This window comes from Trachemys scripta, chromosome 2 (assembly GCF_013100865.1).
Source record: "Trachemys scripta elegans isolate TJP31775 chromosome 2, CAS_Tse_1.0, whole genome shotgun sequence".
NCBI classification, from domain to species: domain Eukaryota; kingdom Metazoa; phylum Chordata; order Testudines; family Emydidae; genus Trachemys; species Trachemys scripta.
In genome coordinates this window covers 166,292,469-166,307,125 of record NC_048299.1, presented here as the reverse complement: position 1 = coordinate 166,307,125, position 14,657 = coordinate 166,292,469, and the positions used below count along the sequence as shown (strand labels likewise).

At 39.4% G+C, this 14,657-nt stretch overlaps 1 protein-coding gene across 1 annotated transcript in view; it reads right to left on the bottom strand.

Annotated features, from left to right (window-relative positions):
* Nucleotides 1-14,657, bottom strand: part of EXOC2 (exocyst complex component 2) — a 206,281-nt gene that overhangs the window by 172,029 nt on the left and 19,595 nt on the right. Inside the window, exons 2-4 of the mRNA XM_034762224.1 lie at nt 6,529-6,688; nt 1,584-1,760; nt 69-195 (exon numbers count right to left, since the gene is read on the bottom strand). Of these exons, the coding sequence (XP_034618115.1) occupies nt 69-195; nt 1,584-1,760; nt 6,529-6,646 (422 nt within the window). The 5' untranslated portion in view covers nt 6,647-6,688. The remainder of the gene's footprint in view (nt 1-68; nt 196-1,583; nt 1,761-6,528; nt 6,689-14,657) is intronic.

Below are 14,657 nucleotides of genomic sequence, written 5' to 3'. Positions count from 1 at the left end.
CTGGAATTCATATAATGATGTATAGAAAAAACCACTAAGAAAGTGGATTAAAGGCATTTGGTACTCACTTGTCTATCTCAATACCAAGAGGATTAGCTGGACGTAGAGACAAGGGGGGAATCCCTTTGTTCCTGTCAGTACGCGTGTCATAATAGTTCATTTCATCAACCCAGACAGCAGACTGATCCAAGATACCTAGAGAAAATAAAGCACAGATCCTTAAAACAACAAAGGCTGTCCAGCACCATCAACCTCGGCCATACTGAATTAATTTGAAAAAGACTGAAAAATATAAAATGCGTGCCTAGGTAATATTTTGGAAGATACAGAACAAAACAACCTGGATACAATTATGCTTAGAATAGCTGGAAAGGTATCAGTGGCAGGGCATCACACCTTACATCTCACAGACTGCACTGTTCTGTTTAAGATACAAAGTACCAATGCGGACAAGTTAACAGAAAATAATAAAATAGCACTTTTCCAAGTCTTTTACTCATCACCTCAAACCCTGTCACCCGTCAAAGATACTAGCTGCTAATGTGGTAGTCTCTCTTTTCATAAATTTTGGGGAAGATTCCTCATTTTCACCACTTAGTCAGAATAAAAGTTAACTCTGGCCACAAGCCCCTTAGCTAGCAAGTCCCCTAGTATGTGGCAGTCCTCAATGAGTGTAGTGCAGAGAGAACTGGCTTCCTCCCAACAGCGCAAGCATAGGGAGCATGTCAAGGCCCTCAGACTTTTGCTGTTTGGCAAAACACAGATTTCTTCCTCCCCCAAGACTTCCCCCACCCACGAGTTTCTAATAAAGTTTGAAATATTAATATTTGGATTGTAACACATTAGAACAGCTCTGGGGAAAGTATGTGTTATTTAATTGCCATTGGAACCATAGAAAACAAGAACCTAAACTGTTGCTTTTGTGTAGCCCTTATATAAACAGTGCCTATCTTAATTTCTCAATGATCTAGATCGGATTCTAATTTTTTTTTTTACTTAAAGGACATTTTGGACAGGATTGCAGATGAAATTTGGGGTTAGACTACCTGACAACATTCTTAATTATTAAACAACACACTAGAAATACCCCAAAAAGAGGTAGGGGTGGGTGGGTCTCTCTCTCTCTCTCACCAGGTATTAGTTGCTAATGTTACTTAATTATAACAGCATCCAACATTCAACTCCTTTTTTAAAAGGATAACAGTCAGAAGGAACTATAGGTGTACTGTCCACACATTCCTTTTGTGTCTTTTACTGATTCATTAAGCTTAATAGCCCATTAAAGAACTTGATTACTGGGACTGTCGTTTTTACAAGTATTAATATCCATTCTAAAGAGTTTTCGCTTTCAGAAAAACAGATGCCTTCAATGACCAACGTATAAGTATACCTAAAAGGCAGTTTCAACCCAAAATGTGTATTGTTAGTATATATTTTGCAAGTACTAAACAAGTAAAGAGTAACTAAGGAACAACTATCAGTGGGTTAAATTTTATAAATAAATGTTATTTACAAAACCAAAGACATCTAGTCAATTTTAATTATTTAGCAAAAGCAATTGTAAGTTTGAATGAGGCAAATACCTATTTTCTCAGGTTTCAGGAGTTTGAAGGAAACAGTCGAAGTTCCTCTGCCACCTGATTTTGTAGTGACAATAATGTCCCCCTTATCATTTTTAGCTTGTCCCACTCGACACACTATTTTACTGGCAGACATCCATTCAGCAGTCAGCAGACAGTTGTGTCCGCAGATTGTTAAACCTGGAAATCAAAGACTTACTGTGAATAAAACTGATGAAATACAGTCTGTCTTACAATAGTTAGTTTTCTGTTTATCTAGACATGTTATAAACAAATAAAAGAATTCTGCCAATCCTGTCTTTTATAATGTAGATGAATAATATTGATGTTTATTTTTAAGCATTTTTTCCTATTTTTATGCATTTAAACTTTCAGTTGTGGAAAATTATGGGTGGGGGATGTCAGACAATTATTTAATGACAAATAGATTCAAACTATTAAGCATTATAAGCTGTTAAAATACAAATTGTCAACATCACATGTCAAAATATACAAAGTAAATATCCTTAAATCAACAAATCAGACCCGTTGTTACTATTCATTCCCTAATCCATTTGTAACAAGTCTAATTCAAAAATCTAAACAACTGGATTTTAACTCTAATAAGTTCTCAGGCAAAGTACAAAAAATGCTGCTTATCTTTATATTTTGATTACTATCAGTGTAAGTATTTGTTGTGGGTTTGTGTACGTACAGTGAAATCAATGTTTACTGATATTTACTGATACAAATCTAATCCTTCCAAGCCTAGTTAGAGATCATTGAGGTGCTCTCATCTGTACCTCTTCAATAGTATTATGTGGACCCAATACAGTAAGGAAATCATGGGTATATTTTTCAAAAGTACATAGGTCACTTAAGAACCTAAGTCCTATTGATTTTCAGTGGGAGGTAGGCACTTTTGAAAATAGGACTTAAGCTCCTAATCATTTAGGTGCCTTTGAAACTGTTTCTCCCTATGTACTAAGTACATTGCTGATCAGCCTCTATATCTTCAAAACACTGCTCAAATATTAATTATTCAGTTTTCAGGTGTAGGTGTCTAGCTTAGCTCCTGCCCCAATACAGATGGTACATCACTGTAATCAGACAATGCCAGTTTTTTTTTTTAAATTGGGTTGGTTTGTATTTTCAATTTCTAGAAACCTCTTACCAATTTAACAGATACTTACATGAAAAAGGTCCGCATGTGTCACACAGCCCCAAATATTTCACACTTTTTTTCTCATAATTTAATTCTTTGACTGCACACAGTAGACAAATTTGGCAGGTTTGAGGTTTTTGTCAGATAGCACATCTCTATCTGGGCAAATTCATTTTTTTTAAGGGGACTAAAATGCTTGTTATAACAGAGTAGAATATTCAGAAAGAATTATTTTTAAAATGTACAGGGATGGTAGATAAATTATATATTTTTTTAAAGGTGACCATCCACTGCCTTCTTCATTCTATTCAGCAAAATGGTATTCAATACTGATTGCAGTACCTCTCCAGTTCATGCACTGAATGAGAGCACCCTTTTTTGGCAATGACACGACGCCATTTGTAGACTATTACTAGAAGCTATGGGATACTAAGCTGATCAACATAATAAGGGAGTTTATATGATGGAAGCAGGTGTGCAGTGAGGTCGCATATAGGCCAGGGTGATTATTGTGATATTGTGACTGGAGTTGGGCAAGGATCTGTGTTATTTAACAATCCTCTTTGAATTAGCACCCGACTGGGTGATGAAGAGGGCAACACAAGGCACTATGGATGGTGTAAAATAGGTTAGCGGAGATAAGTTACATGACTTCGACTTTGCTGATGAAATTGCTTTACTAAGTATGATGTGGAATTGAATGATTCCCCTCATATCAGATGTAGAACAGGAAGCAGCAAAAATTGGATTGAAAGTAAAAGTTATGAAGGTCAGAAACTGGACAACAGATGTAAAGATGTATGGGAATGGAAAAGAAATCACACAGGTAGAAGAGTTCAGCTATCTGGGGAATGTGATGACATTTGAAGGGGACTGTGAAAGATATTCATACAAGATTAGAAAAAGCAAACAGAGGTCTTTCACATCAAACTAAACCATGACTATACCATGGGACTGTACTGAGCTCACTACTGTACAGAGCAGAGACAATGGCTAACACAAAGCAATTGATGGGTAATCTCCACAAATGGCTGAGGAAGATATTACACATTTTATGGAAAGACAAAACAACAAATGCAAGAGTAAAGAAGCTGACAGAGTAGAACATGTTAGAAAATATCAACAACAAAAAAAGGCTCAGGTGATTTGGACATGTACAACATATGGAAGATTGAAGCAAGTGTTAAGCAAGCATTGTACCTGTGGGAGGAAGGAGAAAGTGAGGAAGACCAAGGAAGAACTGGCAAAAGACAGTGACATAGTAAACTGAATATGCTGGCATCACCTGAACTACTACAAAACTAGTGAGTGACCGTAATCAATGGAGGAACTGGACTCCCAGATGTGTCAGTGGTACCAGAGGAACTAAGATCTAAAGTAAAGGTGACCAGCAGAGAAATAAATCTTGTCTCTGTGCAGCAGTGTGTTATTGTTTGTTTGTTTGGGTTTTTGGGGGTGGGGGGGGGGAGAGATAGGGAAAAAAAGAAAAAGGTTTTATGTTTGTATTTTGCCTTCAGAATGTATGAAATATCAAACCCTGTCTTTTCTGGGCTTTTGCCCAGAATTTTTGGAAGGACAAAAATAAGAGGCTGGAGTGAAACTTTTCTCAGCTCCGACTGAAAAGGTGAGACAGTTGAATCTAACATTTTCCCAAGGGTGTGACAGGAGTCTGAATTAAGTAGGTACTAAAAAAATAATACAGAAAAAAAGAAATCAGACTTTGAAACCTGGGCAATTGAGAGCGAAAGTGATTTTTAGTCACTATTTAAAGACTCTTGTCTTATGATATAATTGCCACTAGTTTGTCAAGTATACATAAAGTCATCCCACAAAACCAGTGTAGACAACACCAGACTTTTCTAGTATAAAGACTAGCAAGGGGGAAAAAGCATTTATTTATTTTTCTAAATTATAACAACATTCAGAATGTTTTTATACATCAAAAGAAGCAAAAAAGAGCAGCCTGTTTCCTCCTTTGTAGGTCAGTTTTAAGGTTCACTCACTAAGATTCATTTAATTACTATTTAATTTAACTTGATGGAATAATTTAACTTGGATTTTCACTAAAATATGTAGGAAATGTTTATACTTGTGCAAAATCATTTGAAGATTTCTACATTATTTAAGAGTTTCTTTCCTGCCTTCAATTTTATTTCTTAAATAAATATTACTACTCAGGGAACATGGGACTTAAGAAGTCCACTAACTTAAAAATTTGCTATGATCGGCTTCATCTCACAGAATAATAAATGACATGGCACTGTAATGTATGTGCTCTTCATTAATGTTTTGCATACCACACTAAATATAGTAATGGCACAGGGCTAAAACTTTAAAACTGACAAAAGATCTCCCTCGATACATATTTGAATCCAGAAACAAACTTTGTTACCAAATGACAGAACTTCCTTATAAATGAAAAGTATTTTCTTAAATTTTCTGCAAGTGTTTTTAAAGTTTCAAAGTCGCAAGTGACTTACAACCTGGTTGTCTTTAACAGAATGACATAAAAAGGCATATTCTCTTTCTTCATACACGTGGTACTCAGTTTATTCCCAAGCACATAATATTTTCTACTTTTTATTGAATTGTAATGCTTTTTGGCAGCAGGTGGTAAGGAGAGTTTAACTGAGGTTTATAAAAATATTAGGCTTGAATCCAACAAAGACTTACAAATGTGAGTACTCCCATCACGTGTAACTCTTTGCAAGACTGGGACCTTACGGAATGTCTATGCTGCGATAAAAAACCCATGGCACTGAGTCTCAGAGCTCAGATCAACTGACATGGGATCACATGACTCGACTGTAAGGCTAAAAATAGCAGTGTAGACGTTTGGGCTCAGGATGGAGCCCGAGCTCTGAGACCCTCCCCACTCATAGGGTCTCAGAGCCTGGGCTCCAGTGGAAGCCAGAACTTCTACACTGTAATTTTAGAGTCCCACAGCTTGAGCCCCACAAGCCCAAGTCTGCTGACCCGGGCCAGCCACAGACGTGTAGATGTACCTTTCGACAGTCCCCAGAATAAACTAAATGTTAAATAAGCTAAGATAAAAATTGCAATGACTTTCAACTCTCCTACATCAACACAGAAGATGATTAGCAGCAAAGATCTGAAAGAAGACTTATTTACACTGTAAAGTAATGCACAATTGCCCAGGTGTATTATTGGAGGGGGTGTGGTGTGGTGTGGCATAGCGTGACTTCAAGTGGCAACACAGAGTCCAGGTGAATTAGATGGAATGCTAAAAAGTACAACAAAAATTGTGTATATATAGTGCCTTTTACCTACATATATCAAAGGTATTTTTGTTTGGTTTGGTTGTGTTTTTAAACAAATATTCACTAAGCTTCAACCCCCTGGTCAGAGCAGGAAAATGTTGTTATACCCTTTTTTTAGATGGCAAACTGAAACACAGTAAAGTTAAACAATTTGAACATAGCCACAAAAGTCACTGGCAGAGTAGGGAACAGAACTTGGGAGTTCTGTTTTACAATCATGGGGTAAAATCCTGGTTCCATTGAAACCAAAGACAAAACTCTCATTGGCTTCACTACGGCAAGATTTCACCATGGACTCTAACTACAAGACAAACCACCTCTGGCATAAGTAATAAGGTACACATATATTTAACGTGTACATTACCAATTCAAAACCATCTTTCCAAACTCATGGGGATAATTGTATATTATCATACTACCCATCGTTTATTTCCTCTGAATGTAAAAATATCAGAATCTGTCACCAAGCAGTTTCTTGCAGTCTAAAAATGTGGAATGCATCAAACCATTTCTCTGAATTTACCTATGAGGTCTGTTGGCCCAGTTCCCAAGTTTTCTCCTCTAATTGTGACTTTTGTCCATGAAATCCCTTCATTGGGAGAGATACCAGTTACAAGAGGGGGCTGGCGTGATCGAGACATGATATTTTCCTTCTGTGACTGGAAATCCAGTTACTCAGCAATCTGTTCAATAAGGAACAATAAATACAGTATGTAAGTATTTACAAAATAATTATACCAAAAACTGAAAACATTAAAATTGTAAAACTAAACATCTTTTAAACTGTTTTTTTTATAAAAACATTTTTTCACCACACATTTTAAATATTTTATATTAATTACTAGATGTCCTTGCATTTACACGTATGTATATTCAGTAACTCCAGATCTGAATTAAGTAAGGAAAGTAAACCCCCCCAAAAAAGATACATTAGAAATAAATCCATTAACATTCATAATGGTAAGTCAGAGTACACATGTATAAGATCATAGTAGTAAGGATTTGGAAGAATCTACTCAGTCAAGTCCATCCTTGGCTTAGATCAGAGGTACGATACTACCCTGTTTCCCCGAAAATAAGACATCCTCCGAAAATAAGGCCTACTTACAGTTTTGCCTCTCGTTGTAATATAAGGCATCCCCCCGATAATAAGACCTCCCCGATAATAAGGCAAAAAAATGTGTACCGTATTCTTCTTCATTGAAAAATAAGACATCCCCTGAAAATAAGACCTAGCACATCTTTGGGAGCAAAAATTAATATAAGACACTGTCTTATTTTCGGGGAAACAGGGTATGTATGTTCACAACCATAACACCCCCCTTTCTTGGGGGGGGGAGGAGGGGAGGAGAGGATTCCTGCAGAGTAGTTTAGATAAATGATGAGCGTTTATCCAAAATGGAAACCATTCTTACTCTGAAAATAAGAGACAGCTCCCGATACCAACATAAAGGAGAAATCAATATTATCAACAACAATATAAAAAAATCCTACCTGGCCCAGGACAATATACGCTTTGAATACGTATTCAAACAGCATGTGAAATTATTTGAGAACCATTTCCAGGATAGTATCATTTTGCATTTCAAATCAGGAGCCTGCCTGAATCATTTCAGTTATCTCAGCAGTCGTAAACACTACTAAAACTCCTGTGTCATGCAACTCATACTTAATCCGTGATTAATTCTGATGCTAAACTTCTTGCTGTTTATTAGTAACTTTCATTTGCGAAGCTTTGTAAGCCAAAAAGCAGATGCATATGGCTTGAAGCAACATTAGCTCCCACTGGGTTCTTTCTGCAGCTGCTGCACAAGGATTCAGTCCAAAGAAGCAAATAGGTCCTGTAGTAACTTCAACAGTAAAAAAAGGGGCAAGCATAGCCGGGTTCAGGGACAGCCATCCACATATGATGACTCCTGTCTCAAGAGATATATGGATCACTTCATCTGTTCTGTGACCCCCTAATCTTGCCAGGCAGGACAATTTTTTTTTTTAAACTCTGAGGGGGAACCTCACAGCATTTAGTCTCCTCTGCCCGACCTTCCCCCTGTTTCTTTTGGGGAGAAGATGATCTGTCATCACGTATTTATAACAGGAACGTCTCTAGTCTAGGCAAGCCGATAACCAAATATGACACCTAAAAAAAAATGTCTGAAACCTTTCAGCGCACCTTAAATAGATGCTAGTGAGAACGTGACAGGATGTGATCCATGACAAATGACTTCTGAGTAGTTCAAAAATATATTGGTTTAAGGTATAAGATAATATATTATGAAAGTAACAAAAGCACAGGTACTGTACAATATAAAAGTCAGGCCTGGTGGCTGTCCAAAATGGATTAAAGCTACCTGTGCAACCTTAATTCAACCTCTTTGTGCATATTATGAGTGGGGCCCTACCAAATTCACGGTCCATTTTGGTCAATTTCCTGGTCATAGGATTTTAAAAATAATAAATTTCATGATTTCAGCTATTTAAATCTGAAATTTCACAGGGTGTAATTGTAGGGGTCCTGACCCAAAAAGGAGGGGTGTGTGTGTGTATGTGGGGGGGGATTACAAGGTTATTGTGGGGGGGGGGGTTGCGGTACTGCTACCCTTAGGGTAAGTCTATACTTACCGCCGGACCTGGAGGTAAGCAATCGATCTTCTGGGATCGATTTATCGCGTCTTGTCTAGATGCAATAAATTGATCCCGGAAGTGCTCGTCGTCGACGCCAGTACTCCTGCTCCGCGAGAGGAGTACGTGGAGTCGACGGGGGAGCCTGCCTGCCGCATCTGGACCCGCGGTAAGTTCGAACTAAGGTACTTCCACTTCAGCTACGTGAAGTTGCGTATCTTAGTTCGAAGTGGGGGGTTAGTGTGGACCAGGCCATACTTCTGTAATGCTGCTGGCAGTGGCGTTGCCTTCAGATTTGGGCAGATGGAGAGCAGTGGCTGCTGGCCAGGATCCCAGCTCTGCAGGCAGAGCTGCCACCACCAGCAGTGTAGAAGTAAGGATGCCATGGTATGGAATTGTGCTGTTGCCTGCAGAGCCAGGCCTTCAGTCAGCAGTCGCCACTCTCTGGCTGCCCAGCTCTGAAGGCAACAGTGGAGAATTAAGGATGGCATAGTATGGTATTGCCACCCTTACTTCTGCGCTGCTGCGGGCGGGGCACTGCCTTCAGAGCTGGGCACCTGACCAACAGCTGCCGCTCTCCAGCCACCCAGCTCTAAAGGCAGCAGTTTATCCACTCACAGACTATTTTTTCAATGGGATTCCTACCTCACTCAATGCACAGGATGGGCAGGGCTCACTTAATGAGCACCTATTCAATATTTTGTTTTCCCTTCATTGTTCAATGCGTGACCCCAAGCTGTGCTTACTACACGCTACTCAAACCCTATTCTGAAGACAGGATTATTAATTTCCTCTAGGCCTTTTCTATGGTGCTCATCACTACAGTATCTAAGTGATTCATAAACATTAACTAACTTTCACAACACCCAAATGAGAAGGGATTATCATTCCCATTTTACAGATGAAGAACTGAGGTACAAAGAGATTAAGGTCAAAAGTATCCACTAAATTTGGTAACCAATTTGAGATGACTAGGACATGATTTTTCAGAGTACATTGAACAAATGAAATGCTATATAATACTAAGTACAGCTCCCATTCACTTCAGTTGCAACTGTGAATGCTCCACACTTCTGCAGATCGGACACCAAATCTCATCTCAGGCACCCAGAAAATGAGGAACACAAAATTAGTGACCACCATGAAAAGTTTGGTTAAGTGACTTGTCAAGCATCATATAATAATACTATGGTAGAGACAGGAATAGAATCCAATTCTCCAGGGCAGCAATCAACTGCCTTAATCATGAGACCACCTTCTCTCTTTGCATCCCGTGCCTCATTCACGACACACTACCCATTTTCTGCCACAAATGACACAGGGTCCTACAGACAGGTCTTCTTCACTACACAACCCTGTTTAATCCCCTGAGCAAACCCATCCTGTGCACTGAATGAGGCAGGGGGTCTGTGGAAAAAAAATACTATGTAATCATGGCACAGAAACTGTATCATAATGCATATGAACAAGGGGGACGAATTAAATTAAATGTATAATCTTAATTCTGGCATTTCCTAGCTTTTGGGTGCTTAGTATTGCAACCTTAATAATGTTCTTTTAACACAATTTTTAGTGTGTAATTTCCTACATTTTTAAAATACAGGGAGTCCTCTGACTTACAACACAATTCTGAAGAACCAATTGTGTCATAAGTCGAAACATTGTAAGTCGAAATTGTTTTCCCATAGGAATCAATGGTATGAAGCGGAGATTGGTTCCTGAACAAAGGCTTGATACACTATTTTCACCACAATAACCCAGATTTTTTGTACTAAATGAATTGATAACTAATGTTGCAACATCAATGTATTTACTGTACACTGTAAACAGCATTCAAATAAACATATAAACTCACATATGCTGCTCAGAATGCTGACAACACAGGCTCAGAAAGCCAGGGAGAATGGCACACATGTTGAGCCTCAGACAATCACTGTTCAAGCTTTCTGATTGGCTCCCCGCCCCGGGCTCAGCCAATCAAAACCAAGCAGCAACCCTACCCAGCAACAAGCTGCTGCCTCAAAGCCAATCAGAAGTGACCCATACCAGCTCCATACCAGTATAACGCAATCAGGAAGTGATTTCAAGTGAACTTTATGCAAATTAAGCATCGTAAGGGCGAACCAAGCGTCGTAGGAGCAAAATGGGCAGTCAATTGAAAAGCATCATAAGTGTGTCGTAAGTCTGAGGACCCCCTGTAGTCAACTGAAAAAAACATAAATTCTGTCATGTGTCATCATATTGACACCTACATGGATCAGCAGCAGGGTTGGAACCCTTTATATCCACTGCACAGACCTCAGTCACTTGACCTAGTGGACTGATAGCAGTAGAAGGTAGTCATCCTCTGTGGACCAGCACTAGAGGTGGGATGAGACACTTTGCCAGAGGATTTCATAGTTATTTGTTGATAGCAGAGGAATGGCGAGACTCTGGAATCTTGGGTTCCATTCCAGGCTCTGAAGTGGAGTGTGAAGGGGACACAGACTTCTCTGTCCATTCCCCCTTAGTTTGACCCCTTTCCAAACTGTCCCTGTCCTAATCCCCTTCCCCACTCCTAGCCATTCCTAGCCTCCACTCTTCAGGCTTCTCATCCAAAATCCTAGTCCCAGTTTTCTTGCCCAGCAAGTCCTCGTCTCACCCATCCCAACAGCTTATCCCAGTCTTTCCCACAGTCCCAGTCTCCTAGCCCAGCAATTCAAGTGCCCACACTATATCCTTTTCCCCAGGCTCTCAGGCCATCCAGTCCCAGTTTCCCCCTCCTTGCTCATCTGATGTCTCTCTTCCGCACTCTGGCCTCCATTTGCCTCCTCTGTCTTATCTCAGTGTGTGCCACCCCACCCCTGCTTTTCCCTCAGTATCTGTAAAAAAAAAAAAAAAAAAATTAACAGTTCTCCCCTCACCCTTGGCTCTCTGTCCTATCTATCTCCCCACTCCCTTATCCCCAGTCTCCTTGCCTAGCCAGTCCCAGTCTCACTACAATTCCAATTCCCTCTCCATCCCCCAGTTCCAGTCTTCCACCCCTAAGTGCATTGTTCACATCTATTCCCTCTCTGCCTACTTTCTGGTTCAGCTCTTGTCCCCTCTGCATTCCATTCAGATAGCTTCCTCTTCTTCAATGCCTGGGCACCAGTAGAAGAGGGCATTAACAGCACAGAAGAGACAGTCTCCTTGCTCTCAGTTCCTGTGCCAGGCCAGCTGGGAACTGCAGTTTCAGTGAAAGTCCTGCTCAGACCCAGGTGGCAGTATGCTCAGTGAGGACAGAATCTTCAGAGAATTAAATTGCTAGGCTGTAGCAAGTCTCTGAGCACGTGCGAACTGTGATTTTATTTATTTATTTATTTATTACAACTTGCCCAAATTTGGGTGGATTTTCACAGGGACAGCAAAAAGCACATCCCGAGAAATTCTCCTGCCAAATTTCAAATCCCTGCACCGAACAAGAGTAGCTAGAACTTCTCAATAAAAAAGTTGTAAGAATTTTTATTAACATGGGCAAAATAATGTATTTTTCACTAGGCTCATTCTCAGAAGTGACTGAAATGTTTTGAATGACATTTTCCAAAAACCTCAGCCTGAGGCAGACACCAGACATTCATAATTTCAGCCAAAATAGTTACAATTTTGCAAACTTCTAACCAAGTACCAAATGAAAATATGATCTCATAATGTGAAATGTAAAGCAACCTTAATAGTAGGAGCTCTGCCTCTAATAAATAAGATGTTCAAAGGTTAAGTACATGCTTATTCCTCCTCACAAGTTTTGTGCCTATTGCCAAGTTTAAAAATACTGGTAGCATAGGAAATTTTGACTGTATTTCCCACATGGATCAAAGGTAGCAGTTATCATAGGCCCAGATTCATCCCTTCCTGTGGGAACAGATCCAGGGAGAAGACAATATTGTCAGTCGAGGAGATGGTGTTCCTTCCCCCAAAAAGCTTGCTTTGGAGACTACTCTGAAACTTGAAGGATAACAGGGCCATCTGTGAACAAGTCGTGTGTCTCTGGTCCCTGACAGACTCCCCACCCCTTCTCAGGCCCAGAGTTGATGACTCCACTAGAGACCTACAGAGATTTCCCCAGAATCAAAGAATCCTTGAAATGTAAAGATCTTGAGAGGTCATCTAGTCCAGCTCCCTATGCTGAGACAGGATAGAAGAGATCTTGCAACCTAGGACTGTATTATTCTCTTCGAGTGATTTCCACAGGGCCAGAAGGAAAATACTGCGCATTCTCCAGTAGCCTGCCCACCTAGTCTCTATCCCCTCCATCAGTGTGGAGAAATCTCCACAGAAAGTAGAGGGTGTGACAGTGCCATGGAGGTTGCTAAGCACCCCACTTCTGCAGGAATTGGAAGACAGATACATTGATCTGAGTGAGATCATCTGGACCATTATATTCATTGGACACATTTTAGAGAGATTTATATAGAATTTTAAATCAATGACCAAAACACAGGTCAAAATTGGGGACTCTTCAGAGCCTCACTAGTAATGTGGGGAAAATCTCTAGAAGACAAAATGAAACAGAAATAAACTATTTTGTTATTGCTTGCTTTTTCTTTACCAGAAAATTTTTCAGTTTCTTTTTACTGGGGATAGTGCATCTTTCAAAATATCTGGGTATACAGGTAATGTGTTGGAATTGAGACTAAACTCAAAAGTAATATTAAAACATATTTTGCTGGATTTCAGAAACTAGCACTTGATCTCTTTCCATGATGAGCTGAATATATGTAATAAAAATGTTGAGCCTTCTGAAGTCTAATATTTTTTCTAAACTATTTCTATATTTATTGCAGAACGGCTTTAAAAATACTTCACTGGAATAGAGAGCCTGAAATAAATCTCAAAATGTTACAGCTAGACTATAGCATTCAGACTGTCTAGAGTAGTTGAGTTTTTATTTATAACAATTGGCTTCATTATTTCACAGAATAGGTAAAGGAGTACTATATATATCCTCCTACCTACAAAGAGCGAGCAAGTGCTTGGGACCATTCCACTAAAGAAGTTTTGTTCTGTATTTAGATGCATAATATTAAACAGAGAGCACGAGAGAGAGAGCACACGCGCGAGAAAGAGAATGTACCTAGGTCTTAGAGCACTTATATAAAGAAAAAGAAAGATGCAGAATTGTATGGGTTTGTTAACACTGGTGTAGAAGGGACAATGTAAAATAAAATGTTAAACAGTATTCTTCAAGGATCCCAACTACTGCACAGATATCTGCTAGAAATACCACATACAACATTATAATCAATTTGCCAAATCTCTACAAATAATAGTTGTCATTGCAGTTAACCTTCCAGTAAATTTGACTCGTGAAAACAATATAGAAATTATTCTCTCCATTCTGCTACCTGGGGCTTACACCTTGCATTTCTAATTCATGGTGCTACTAGAAAGTAGAATTCTGGTTTTACTTCCCATCCCCTCACTTGCAGTGACTATTTGCCAAAATATAAATAGTCAGGTAAATATTGGGTAAGTCTGCCCTGACCACGGGCTTTTATATTCTAATTGATTCCTTCTGCAAATGAAGACGTCATATTTCTAGGATGGATGAAGTGATAATCAAGTGGGGAAAGGTAAGACTGGCACTTTTTAAAAAGGGGACTCAATGAAGGAGGACACAATGGATTGTCAGAAATTAACAAAGAATAAAAATATTTGCATTAATTATAAAAAAGCAATATTTTCAGGCTTTCTAGCATTATTGCAAATGTAAAGACCATGGATTGGAACTTATAACACTGACCATTAACATAACACATAGTGTACTGAATGGTATTTTTTTGTCAGCATTTCGTCACAGGAAGACCCTTGTTCAGAGTACAGCCCAACTGACTAGGGTTACCATATGTCCGGTTTTTCCTGGACATGTCCGGCTTTTCGGCAATCAAACCCCCGTCCGGGGGGAACTGCCAAAAAGCCAAACATGTCCGGGAAAATGCCGGCCGGGCACTTCCCCTCCCGCGGCTGCTCTGCTCCTCCCCTGACTCTTCGGCTCTGTTTAAGAGCCGAGCTGCC